The sequence below is a fragment of the Andrographis paniculata genome, unplaced genomic scaffold (assembly GCF_009805555.1).
Source record: "Andrographis paniculata isolate CXL003 unplaced genomic scaffold, ASM980555v1 Contig38END, whole genome shotgun sequence".
In the NCBI taxonomy this organism is placed as follows: Eukaryota; Viridiplantae; Streptophyta; class Magnoliopsida; order Lamiales; family Acanthaceae; genus Andrographis; species Andrographis paniculata.
This window is the reverse complement of record NW_026137571.1, coordinates 2,990,362-3,004,394: the sequence shown is the minus strand read 5'-3', so window position 1 is coordinate 3,004,394 and position 14,033 is coordinate 2,990,362. Positions and strand designations below refer to the sequence as shown.

The following is a 14,033-nucleotide window of genomic DNA, read 5'->3' as shown; positions in this document are numbered from 1 at the left end:
ATGCTATTAGTTGTTTGAGTCGATACATGGCTAACCCGGGTGTAGAACATTGGAATGCTCTTAAGTGTGTTTTTGGGTATTTTGTGGGTACTTTAGACATAGGTTTGGTGTTTGGTAGACATGTGATTGATATTAACTTGATTGGCTGTGTTGATTCAAATTATGCGAACGATAGGGACACTAGGAGGTCTACTACATCTTACTTGTTTACTTTATGTGGTTCTTGCATTAGTTGGAAGTTGCAATTACAACATATTGTGGCTCTTTCTACGACGGAGTCGGAATATGTTGCAATTACCGAAGCTTTAAAAGAAGCACTGTGGCTAAAAGGACTTTTAAATGAACTAAAATACTTGAACAATGAAGTAACAATGTTTTCGGATAGTCAATCGGGGATTCAACTTTGTAAAAATCCAGTTTTTCATGATTGCACCAAACACATAAATGTTAGATTTCATTTTATTCGAGATGTTGTGTCTAAAGGTCTTTTAAAACTTGAAAAAATTCCTTCTGAATACAACCCTGCGGACATGGGAACAAAGGTTTTGTCGGTAACAAAATTCAATTTGTGTAAGAAAACAGTGTATATCGATACTTTTGATTAGAATTTTGTAAAAATTGTAGAACTTAAAATTCTGTGTTTTAAGTTGCCAAACACACTGTTTTTCTTTTTATTTTTCTTTTCTGTTACTGCTATAAACTTCTTTTTTTTCGGTGATTAAAATTTGTGAATACTAATCACGTTAATGAGTCTGCAGGTTAAAAGACTGAAATCATTGAATGCTCGGACTGTGATAACACCCGTGTTTGGTACAGTCTCCAGCCCAAAAAGGTGGAGATTTGTGATGATTTTAGGCCTTTGACAATTGGAGGCCCGGAACACTCCAACCCGACCCGCCCATCTGAAACCCGGATCCAATACCCGTGACCCAACCCGATTATGTTGAGATGTGAAGGCAGCCGTTGGATTGAGGGAATTGATCTGGGCCGTTGGATCTAATCTTAAGCCTTATATATATTGGCTCTTCTCTTGAACCGGGTTTGGTTTGTTCCTCTCCTCGCGATCTGTCTCTCTCTAAAAACCCTACCCTCGCGACGGCGCTCTTCGATCGATCTTCCTGGTGTGCTTTCCGGTGATCTGACCGGCGAATCGTGAGCTTCGATAGTGCACTTTAATGTTTGACGTGTTCTAAACCTTTCCATCGGTTTGCTTTCTTGATTTGGGTCTGTTTTGGTTGTTCGCGGTGTATATTGATTGTCCGTGATGAAATTAGACCTAGAATGTTAGTGTTTCCATAGATTGTGGTTTGGTTAACATAATTGTACGTTTTCGTGGATGTCGTTTGTGGTTTGGGTCGAGGTTGAGTGTTTGCGTTAGTTCGATTGATATATTTGGGTATAACTGAGTTCGAGCTTCTTTGATTTTGATATAATAAAAGATTCTTTAGGTTCGTTTAATTGTTGAATGTCTTTGAGTGAATTACAAGTGTTCGATTCGTATATAATTTCACAACAGTTGATTCACTTCTTAGCCCGACTCACTAAACTAGGCCCTAACCCTTTAATCCAAACCCAAAGTCCAAATTCAAACCTTTTAACCCTATACCCATTTGTTATAACCATGTGTTAGTAGTCTTAGGGTAATATTTTTTAAGAGATAAAGTTAAAAAGAGTTAGTGAGTTAGTTTTTCTAGGGTGTGAGTCTCATTTTTGTGTGTGAGAGACCATCCGAGTGAGGAAATGGAGTGTTCCGGTGAGGTAGAGAGACTTTCCGGTGAGATTCGAAACTGTTGGATAATTGATTAATCGATTATTTATTTAATCGATGAAATTTAATTTATAAATAAATTTATAATTTTCGAAACCAATTGTTTGTGAATTGAAATACATATGGACTATATAATGGTTAAAAATATATCGTTTAGGCATTTAAATGCCGGAAAACTACAGGCGCGCGCCGCTTGCCCTCACTAGATAAATGGTTGTGGCATTGGACTTGGATTTTATAAATAGTTGGATTAATGTAATCCATTTTTCTCCGCAGCTTAATCAAAATGACAAATATATTTTTTCGAACCAAAACCCAAGAGTTAATTTGACCAAAATATAGCCCAATGTAGATAATAAATATGTTATGATGTATGAAATTAAATATGGAGTGCATAAATTTTTTGTGCATGAACTTTGCATGCGTGCATGCATGGCTTAAATGTGTTATGTATTTAATGCATTTAGAAATTAATTTGGAAATGCAAAAGCATGTTTGTATATGTATATTTTAAATATAAATAAAATTTCATTTGAAATTTGAAAACATGCAGACATGTAATTCTGTTATATGAAATTTGAAAGAAATTCGTTTAATTGTAGAAGTTAAACACATGTTACATAGGAACTTTAACATGAAAGATATGAGAGTCGCTGATGTGATTTTTGGAATGTGAATTCTGAGAAACGACAAAGGAACTGCGCTAATTGAGTCTCACTATGTTGAAAAAGTAATGAGAAATTTTAATGCTTTCGACAATACTCCTACTAAAACTCCTATGGACCTAAGTGTTCATCTGAGCAAAAACCAAGGTGATCTTACTTCTCAAGAAAAGTATGCACAAAATACTTGCGAGCCTTAAGTACCTAACTAATTTTACAAGGCCCGATTTAGCTTGTCCAATAAATAAGCTGAGCCGCTACACTAGCAATCCAAATCATGAACATTGGAAAGCGTTACTAAGAGTCTTGAGTTACTTAAAATATACTCTTGACTTTGGCATACATTACACAAGATATCCTTCAGTACTTGAAGGGTATTATGATGCCAATTGGATATCTGACACAAAAGACTTGTTGTCGATGAGCGGATATGTTTTTACGATTAAAGAAGAAGCAATTTCGTGGAAGTCTACGAAATAAACTTGTATAACTTGGTCCACCATGGAATCAGAATTCATTGCTTTGGATAAAGCCGATAAAGAAGCCAAATGGCTTAGAAATTTTCTGGATTATATTCCACTTTGGACAAAATCAGTGCCTCTAGTTTTGATACATTGCGATAGCCAAACTACTATAAAAAATGCTAAGAATAAAATTTACAATGGTAAATCCAGACATATCCAACGCAGAACAATAATGTGAGACAATTGATCACTAGTGAGATTATAACTGTTGACTTTGTAAGGTCAATAGAAAACCTTGCAGATCCGCTAACCAAAGGGTTACAAAGTGATCAAATGTTTAAACTGCTAAAGGGAATGAGTTTGAAATCTACAAGTTAAGAGACAATTACAGAAATAACCCAACCAAAATCACTCAGAGATCCCAAGTTTTGGTTCAATGGGAAAACTAAGTTGTAATCGTTTGGCACGAACACTCATAGGAACACTCGATCACCATTCTTGAAAAGGCTACGAGTGTTACAGTGTGCAAAATGGTAAGGTTGAATCATTGACTCTTAATAATCCTAAAAATAGAGCCGGATACTTTAAGATAGGATTACATATATAAGTATGAAGTTAATGCCACTTTAAATGAAACACTTATGAATCCAAAGATGTGATTCATGGCCAAAACATATCAAAATGTGAAAACAAAATGAGGTTGTGATAGCAATATATCAATATTATTGACTAAGATCCACACCAAGGTGGAATAGTTCAATGATCATGTCAACTAGGCCACCAGTGCATATAATAATATTGATTAAGAAATGTTCAAAACCACAAGCGACCAATCCTGATGTGTCGTTGTCTCTGGAACTGCTATGTCTTGTCCGAATCGAGGCCATTCCCAGTCCTATAGCGGATTGTTGGATAATCGGTTAATCGATTATTTATTGAATCGGCGGCGTTTAATTTATAAATTTGATTCATAATTTTAAAAACCGATTATTCGGTGAGTTGAAATACATGTGGACTATATAATAGTTAAAAATACGTTGTTTACGCATTTAAATGCCAAAAAACTACAGGCACGCACCGCTTGCCCGTACTTGATAAATGGTTGTGGGATTGGACTTGGGTTTGGTAAATAGTTGGATTAATATAATCTATTTTGCTCCGAAGCTTAATCAAAATGACAAATATCTCTTTTCGAACCAAAACCCAAGAGTTAATTGGACCAAAATATAGCCCTAATGTAGATGATAAATACATGTATGAAATTGAATATGGAGTGCATGAACTTTTTGCATGCGTGCATACATGAGTTCATGGTAATGTAAATGTATTTAATGCATTTAGAAATTAATTTGGAAATGCAAAAGCATCTCTGCATATTTTTATTTTAAATATAAATGAAATTTCATTTTAGATTTGAAAATATGTAGATGTGCATTTCTGTTATGTACTCAATTCAAAGAATTGATGGTGGTTGCGGTTTAATCTATGGATTTATTTTCCCCTCCATTTGAGTGTCTATATAAGGTCTTGGATTCATTCTTTTAGGGACACAACAAATATCCATTTTTCTCCCTCTACTCTCGTACATATTCTTCTTAGTTTCCGGAAATATCTCCGGTGAACTTCTGGTCGACATTTCGGCCCCTCTCCTCCTTCATAAGCCTCCGGACACTATATTAGTTCGTCTCATTTTAATTTGTTGGATCTCCAAAATATTGGGATGCTACTTAATTCGGAGACAAATGTCATTTTATATTTGGGAACATTGCACCACAAATCGAAGAAACTACCGGGGCATATATATTTTTACAGAGAGAAGTTCCACCTCAACTCGACGTTATTATCGAATTTATTTCGATAAAATTGTAATTATCGATTATTTCAATAAATTAATTATCGAATTTATTTCGATAAAATTGTTGTGATATCGAATTTATTTCGAAAATTATATTCTTGCAATATAATATTAATAATATTATATTTCTAACAGGAACTCCTTTTTTATATCGATTTCGGTGGGTTTCGATGTCGCTTGCCTCCACCTTAAGGCGTGATTACCCCGGGTCATTCTTAAGGCGTGATTACCCCGGGTCATTCGCTCAATAGGCTGAACCGAAAATCAATGTTCCTAACGCTGGTGAAAAAAGTTCGAAAAAGAAGATGTCGTCAGAGCTGCCGTGCCGGAGGAGAAGCTGTCCGTTGGGGCTGTTCGGAGCTTAATCGTCGGAGCCGCTGGTTTGCTGTGAGTGTGTCGTCGGTCAATTTCATAGTTGATAGAGCTTCAATTCTTGCGACTGGAATTTGGAGACGACGAACATGGAAGGGTTTATATATTGATTTCAATTGATCAACTTAGTGTACTGTTTGGTTGTATTTTCTTATAATTTTAAATTTCAGTTTTAAGACTTTTGATATATATATAATTTCTTTTTCGATTAGGTTTAGTTTAATTTGGATGTTATTCGGTTATTGCTTCCGGTAATGTTTAATATTTTTTTGTATGCAAGGTATTGTTCTTATAATCTCAATGATTAGGGAATAAATTCACAATAATGGTATTCGAGTCTGGCAATCGATTCTAAAATTGAAAGAATTAATTTTTTGTTCGAGTTTGGTAGGACTCAAATCATGGTAAAAGGTTGAATTATTCGCTTTTTATTTTCGGTATATTATTTTTATTTTCTAAATCTCGGTGAAAATGTGGTTAATAATATGTTGAAAATTCGTTGTGTTGATTTTCTATGCTATACAGTCTGTTCATTCAGCATTTTTAGATATATTGATTTTTTTTGTATGGTATAAAAAATTGTGTTGGTAATATAAAAAATAGTATTTTGTATTGAATGATTGAATTTTTATGAGTGGATAATATATACTAATGTCTGTGTATATTTATATTTTGTAATAATATTTATGAGAAATTGTTCCATTGATAAATGTTATGTGAACAAACTTATTGTAATTTCTTGTATTTATTTTTTTATTTTTTATTTTTTGTCTTGGTGAAATTTCTTGGAATTATGTCTTGGTTCCTAAATTATATTTTTAGTGTAATTTTTTGGATTATATTGTTGTTGTTGGGCTAGTAAAATTCTTTAATATTGCTATAGTCAATTGTATTAGATATGCATGTTTTAATTTTCTTTGTGAGATTAGGAAATGCATGTTAGGTGTTAGTTGAAAATGCTTTAAAATAATTAAATAATTGGCGGATGATCAAGAATAGAAATTTTTGTTGTATTTTTTGATTTTTTTTCTTTTTGGTAAAAATACATATATTGAATTCTTGATTTGTATACCATGTGGTTGGTTTAGAAATAATTGGAGAATCTCCTTTGTGAAATTTAAAATGTCAAACTGTGTAAATTAAATTGAGTATTTCTTGATTGATTTTTGTGGATAAAATTTGATTTTTTCATTGGTATTATGTGAATTTTCTTTGTGATGTGAGTTTTGTGTGCTCTATGTGATATGAATTGACATGAATCTTTGGTGATAATGTGCATTTTTTGGATTGCATGTTGATTATTTGTGGACTTATTGCTTTTTGATTGTGTTATCGGATATTCTTTGTGGTAGTGTTCGATCGAACTAGGTTCTTAGTGTTTTATTTTCCTCTTAGTTGCTTAATGTTCTTCTAGAGTTAGATTTATTCCTAATTGTTGAGCGTTTCTCTAAGTATACTCCTAGTTGCTGAGCGTTCTTCTAAGTTTCTTTCTAAATTGCTTAGTGTTCTTCCAAGTAGAATGTTTGAGTAGTTGAGTCTCCGAGATCTTAGTGGTAGTGGTCGATTGATCTAGGTGTTTAAGTTGTTGGACTTTGGGCTTAGGCCGTAAAGGTGTGTGCTAGAGCCGTAGAGTTTAGTGCCTAAGATATTCTGTGTCTAGTGTTGAGTGTTCTCTAGTTAACGTCAAATAAGGTGGAACTCCTATTATGTAATTCTAAGTTTTTGTATTCAGCATGTTGTTGCTTTTATTTGTGAATATGCATATGTGTTGTTGGATTGTGTTATAGTTTGTTTGCTCACTTAGCATATGTAGATTTACTGTGTTGAACTAGGACAGATCACATGGTTTTTTTGTACTCGTCCGCTTTGAGCTGTCGAGTAAGGATTGCTCATCTGTTTAAACTTGTTTATATGTTTGTTTTGTTGTATTTGTGTGTAGCGTATGCTAGATTGATATGTGATCTATCTAAGTGCATATTAGAATCTTTGTGTCTTATGTGTGATATATTTTGTCTGCATACCATTTGTTCGTAGATACAGCGAGTGACAACAAATTAAGATAAAACCTATCGCTGCAGATAAGTCTATATCTAATAAATATATAGTTGAAATTTGGTTAAATCGCCACCAAAATAGGTAAGTAGGTTGGGAATTTTGGTCGTTTGAGACCTAACCCAACGAGTTCCTTAATGTTATAATAGTTGGCTCACTCTTTAGTCTAGCCCACTGGACTCGGCCCAAATCCTTTAATCCAAATCCAAACCCAAACTCCAAGTCCAAACCTTTAACCCTAAGTCCATTTGTTATAACTTTGCTTTAATTTTGGGGAAAGTTTTTTAAGAGACAAAGTTAGAGGAAGTTAGTAGTTAATTTTTCTGTGGGTGTGAGACTCATTTTTGTGTGCATGTGAGAGACCATCCCAGAGAGAAATGGAGAGTTCCGATGAGCACCTTCCGGTGAGGTTGAGATATTTTCCGGTAAGGTTCGGAATCCCTTTTATATGCCGATTTCGGTGGGTGTTGAGGCTTAAAGTGACATCGCCAGCCTCCACCTTGAGGCGTAATTACCTCGGGTCATTTGCACCATGGGCTAAGCCGAAAATCAATGTTCTTAATGCCGGTGAAAGAAGTTCAAAAAAGATGTCTTGGAGCTGCCGCACCGGAGGAGAAGCTGTCCACCGGGCTGTTCGGAGCTTAATCGTTGGAGCCGCTGGTCCGACTTGAGTACGTCGTCGGTCAATTTCATAGTTGATAGAGCTTGGATTCTTGCGGCTGGAACTTTGTTTGTAGTTTCTTATAATTCTCAATTTCAGGTTTATCTCTTTTTGATATATATAATTTATTTTTCGATTCAGTTTAGTTTAATTGGAGTGTTATTCGATTATTACTTATGCTAATATTAAATCGTATTTTCGTATATAAGGTATTGTTCGAATAATCCAAATGATTCTGAAATAAATTCACAATATTTAATTTTCTTACTATAATTTTAGTTTTAATTCATGTCCCTTCAATTTTGCAGTTTTATAAACTCACATCTACTTCTGCTTGAAATTTTCATTAATATTAAAAATTTTAAATTTAACATAACACTCATCATTTATCATTAAATATATATATAGATATATATATATTCTCTGTACTAATTAAAAATATTTATTTTTATCATTTCTCATATCTCATTCAAAAATATTAATTTTCTATTAAATTAAAATAATCACACATTAATATCAAAATAATATTTAATTATATAATCTATAAGCTATCATTACACGTAATTAATGTTTACATAAAATATATTTTACAAAAATATTAAAACATCTTACGCACTTTCACTAACTAATAAAATATACTCCCTCCGTCTCAAACACCCTACAACATTTCCTTTTTTGTTTGTCCCAAACTTACTGCAACATTTTCAAATTTAGAAATAATTAATTATATTTATATACATATATTAATATACGCTTCACTTTATATCATCACATCACTCAAATAAAAAAACCAATAATCATTTATCTCTCCAATTACATCACTTAATATCCAACTTATCTCAAATTATCATACTTAATATTCCCCACCTAAATTCCCGTGTCAAACACAAGTGTTGTACGGTGTTTGAGACGGAGAGAGTATTGCTTTTGTTTGAAGGATTTTGGTGGACTTTTACTATTCATCCCATTTTTTCCCCCAAAAAACATCAAATCAAACACCTATTTTTCATTTTTTATATTATACTAAAAATCAATTTTACATTCAAAACATCACATCAATACCTATTTATATCACATCATACAACTATTCAAATTCAAATTTTTTATTATTCAAATCCCAACTCAAAATCCAAACCTCACACCAACTTACATATTACTCCTTCATTTTCTTCCCTTGATGCACAACAACCGCACGAAGTTGGAACATTTGAAATGAGGCAACTACATATGCAAAACTAACATATTTTTTTCCAAAATTTATTTTTGGCATGAAAATTGATGTGGATAATACTAAATAAAATAATTAGATAATTAAGTAATGTGATGGAAGATATATTATGGGTAATGGGATAGAGATAATTAATAGTATAAAAATTAAATATAGTTAATTATTTTTTATTTTAAAAATATTGTAAAATGATAAAGATAAACCCCATAAAAAAATACTATTTAATGGAAGATAATGCAATTCAAAAAAATGAGTACTTTATAATTATATAAATTCATTTCTTATTTACGTATTATATAAAAATTAATACTTTTTTTATCCACCAAATTTTACGATTACTACAAAAATATAAATTTTTTATTTATAACAATAATTCTTGAGCACGTGTTTTTATTTATAACAATAATTCTTGAGGATTTATACATTTCAATATTATACTATTTATAATGTAAATATATCACCACTGTTTACTTACTCACTTAATTTATCAAAAAGTTTTCAATATAACATTCCACAGCGGGGTAGTAATATATTACTATCTCGGTTTCAGTACAACTGATATATATATATTTTTTTTGTTAATATTTATTACATTGAAACATATTTAAAAATATTAATTAACTTAATTAACTATATAATTGTTTAACAAAAATAAACAAATTCAATTTGTTTTTAACTACGTTATAACTTTATTTTTTCACCAGATACGTAGGCAACTTGGAATATAACTTCGAGTTCAGTCAATTATGCCAAAAAAAAAAAAAAAAGTATGGGGTCGGATTTGCTTTGTGATTTTTGGAGAAGTGTCTTTAGATAACGACAATGCTCTTCGAAGCGCTCTTCGTCGAAAGTCACTGATTTGGACAAATGATTCAATAGTGGTTGACGAATCAATGGAGTTAACATTCTTCGTCGTATGTCTGAGCCGGAGGAAGGATCAAAGCTTTCAAAGCCGTTGAGGAATTCGTCAAAACCAAGGGAAGGTCTTCAAAGTTTTCTCATAACTTCAAAATGTTCATCGCGTTTTTCACCAAAGCATCAACTCGGCCCTCTTCGATCCAAAAGTCAAAGGGATACGCCACCAAAAGTGTTATGGAGCACTAAATCCATCTTCTCAAAGATCAAAGGTGTGGATCGTCCAAAGAAGACATCAAATTCAAATCCGACGATCAAATTGCCCACACGGAGACCAAAGTAAAAACGGCAAAGCCAAAACAAAGATCAAAGCCGCGGATCGTCCAAAGAAGACATCAAATCCAAAGCTGACGATCAAATTGCCCACACGGAGACCAAAGTCTTCCGAAAAGCGGCAAAGACAAAGTAAAGATCAAAGTCGTTGATCGTCTAAAGAAAACATCAAATTGAAGGCCGACGATCAAATCGCCCCTATGGAGACCGAAGCTCTCCAAAAGGCGGAAAAGGCAAACCAGTGATCAAAGCCGCAGATCGTCCAAAGAAGACATCAAATCCAAAGTCGACGATCAAATCGCCTACACAGAGACCAAAGCTCTCCAAAAGGCGGAAAAGCTAAATCAAACATAAGCCTCGGATCATCCAAAGAGGACATCAAATCCAAAGCCAACGATCAAGTCGCCCACATGGAGACCAAAGCCCTCCAAAGTCCGGCAAAATCAACCGAAAACCAAATCTCTTCAGATCAAAGAAGCCATTGAAAAGTTGAAAAACAAATCGACCCGAAAGGAGAATCAAAGGACCCATTTAGAGAATAGGACCTGCTTTAAATTTAAATCAAATATAATTTGTACAAATTTTTTGTTTATTAAAAATAGCACAATTTTTTGTCCACGGATTTTAAGAGTCTCGAGGGGGCATTTTGTAGACACTAAAAATATATGTCTAAAATCAATTAAATATCTTGTATTTTGGAATAAAATAAAATTTCAATAAAATAAATATATGGTATTTAATTATGCACATATGTTAATTTTTGTACAATAAATATCAACCATTAATGCAAAAATCTGCTTAAAATGGAACATATCGTACAAATATTACGTGCATAAATAGAGTCATAATAAATTCTGTTGGTAAGTTCTGTCATGCTGACAGTTCTCTACGTGCTGTAGAACCGATTCAAGACCTCGTAATTAGTTGTTCCCAATTGTCGATGGAACCAACCTCAAGTCGATATACCAGTCGAAGGGGTTGCCCTTTAGTGACCGCATAAATTGTTTAACTAGGAGGTCTTCATATGTTCCAGCATTGTTGTATGTCTCGACAAAGTGCACTATATGTTGTTTTGGGTTGCCTTTGCCGTCAAATTGTTGAAACTTTGGTGGTTGATAGCCCGTCGGCGTTTTGAGGGCGTCAATCCTTGTAGTGTAAGGCTTGGCGTAAGTGTGCGTCAGCCTTGAACTCCCTTCGAATTCTCTTTTGATTGCCGCTTTGTTTCGAGACTCATTCACGCCTTAAATGCTTTCCGTCAACTTAAAAGAGTCCCGAATTGGCATTTTGTAGACACTAAAAATACACGTTTAAAATCAATTAAATATCATGTATTTTGGAAGAAAATAAAATTTCAATAAAATAAATATATGATATTTAATTAATTTTAGACATATATTTTTAGTGTCTACAATAATATATAACATCATAAATCATGTATGACTCATTCAAAACCTTTTTATTCCTATCTATTTTTCAAAAAAATAAATGATTTTATCTATATTTAAAATTGCATATCCTTTATAAAATTAGTTTATTTTAATTATAAATAAATAAAAGTCTTTTTTATTTACTTGTATTATAGACTATTTTATTCTTATATATATTGCATATAGTATTTTTTATTGTCAAATTTAAAAATATTTAAATACATATTCTAATTTTTTAAAATCATACTATATGTTAAATTTATTTTTAAATTATTAATATTATTCATTACATAAAAAAAAAAAAAGTAGTACTACATCTGTCCCATCACATCAGTGCCATTTGTATTTTGGGTCATTGTATTTAACATTAAAAATATCATTATATTGTATAATTTACTCCACAAATATTATTATATTTGTATTATAAAAGACTAATAGAAGTATTTTTTTTCATTTTCTCTTATACTAAGTATTGATATAATAATTAATATTAAAAAATAATAAGAAAAAAACTCATTATACTCTTCTTATGGTTAATAGCATTAGAATTCAGTATTATTAATTAATTACCTAAACAAAGAGAGTAATAAAATATATTTGCATTATAATTGAACTTATAATATTTTATCATCTCGCAAAATCAATCTCCCAATCAACTTATGCTATCTGCTATTCCTATTAAGCTTAGCCTCCAAATTTCAACTTAATAATTCCACATATGAATTCATTCAATCAATAGAAATTCTCAAACACTACCGTACCCGTACCCCTTTCTTTTTATTATTTTTTTGATATTACAAATGACCACATAAAATCATGTCACTAATGCTAATAACAATACACTAATGAAAAGTGAAAAAAATAATAATAAATTATTATTATATTACAATAATTATAATTATAATAATAAATAATAATAACAATAAAAATATACACATCAAATTCACACGTTGTCCGCGGCGGTAGATGGAAAGAGAAGATCGGCACCGCACATCACCATCATCATCATCATCACAAGCACGAAATCAACGGCTGAGATCGCCCGATCAAATCTTCTCCAGCTTCTCGCCTTTGACCACCGGATTAGCCTTGGCGATCGCCTCCCTTCCCATGGCCTTGAAATCGAAGGTGCAGCCGTGCTTCTCGGCGTACCGGTGACCACCGCAGAACGTCAAGCCGCACCGGCACCGGAAACCGGTCAATCCGACCTTCTTCCTGCACGAAGAGCACCGATTCGTCGCCTGCGCTGCCACAACCGCCGGCGCCGCCGCCTCCACCTTATCGGCGAAGGAGGAGACCTCCGCCGCAGCGCTCGGCTGCGGCGCGGCCGGCGATGACGAGGAAGACGGCGGCGCGGAGGTCAAAGGAGGAGAGAATAGCGCGGATTCGCCGGATTTCTGGAGGCAGAGATCTCGATAGCATTTGGAGCACATACCTTGCGTGGCCGGACTGCCGAAGAATCCGCAGTTGTTGACGCATAAGCGGTGGCCTTCCGGCGACTGGAATCCGTGCTCTTCCGCCATAATCCGATCAAAGTAGGTCAAATTTGGGGATGAATATGGAGATTGGTCGGATCTGAAATAGGGATGGATGTATAAAGGGGAGGCGATGAGATGAATGGCGTGGGGAGGGTAGGGGAGAACTGAAGGATGGTTCCAGGAAATGGTACAAAAGGGGAAATGGAATTTTATTTATTTAATTATATTGGATGAGAATAAGAAAACAAGAAGATCAATAATAATAATAATAATAATAATAATAATAATAATAATATTAATAATATATTTTTCGTTATAATAAATAAATCGTCCAGTGGGGCGACAGCCTGGATCCGCCTAAAAGCAGCGTGAATTTTTGAGTCCCATTTTTGCTTTTACTTGTTTTTATTTTTAACTTGTTCACGTTGTGTTTGGTTTAAAGTTCGTAATTATAGGTACAAGTTTGGATTTATTTTTTACTTAGGGTGTGTTTTTTTTAATGGAGTTTAAAAAAATTTTGTGTGAATTTAGTATTAAAATAATATAGAATAAAATGTTTTCTATGAAAAACTATATATATATATTTTTAAAAATACAGATTCTAAAGAGTAAAAATTAAGATTTGGGATAAATAAACACATCCTATTTGCAGAAATAGGATATAAGATACACATAATTGAAAAAAATACTAAATACTAAATACTAGTCTCTCCGTTATCGAAATGTGTGTCCATTTAAAAAAAAGTAGATATTTTATTTTTAGAGTAAAGAAAGTAAAAAAATAAAAAATAAAAAATGAAATTTTATTTACTAAAAAATAAACGAGAATAAATTTTTTTATAACAGATGAAGTACTATATATATTTTATAATATGAGA

General features: G+C 32.9%; 1 protein-coding gene across 1 annotated transcript; it reads right to left on the bottom strand.

The window, feature by feature from the left end:
* Nucleotides 1–12,419: 12,419 nt before the first annotated feature.
* Nucleotides 12,420–13,356, bottom strand: LOC127251163 (zinc finger A20 and AN1 domain-containing stress-associated protein 6). The gene has a single exon (XM_051274765.1). It carries the CDS (start codon nucleotides 13,198–13,200, stop codon nucleotides 12,724–12,726), a length of 477 nt encoding a protein of 158 aa, XP_051130722.1. The 5' UTR covers nucleotides 13,201–13,356; the 3' UTR covers nucleotides 12,420–12,723.
* Nucleotides 13,357–14,033: the final 677 nt, after the last annotated feature.

Excerpts from the sequence above, each read along its gene's own strand:
- LOC127251163 (XM_051274765.1), bottom strand. The coding sequence starts at position 13,200 with ATGGCGGAAGAGCACGGATTCCAGTCGCCGGAAGGCCACCGCTTATGC.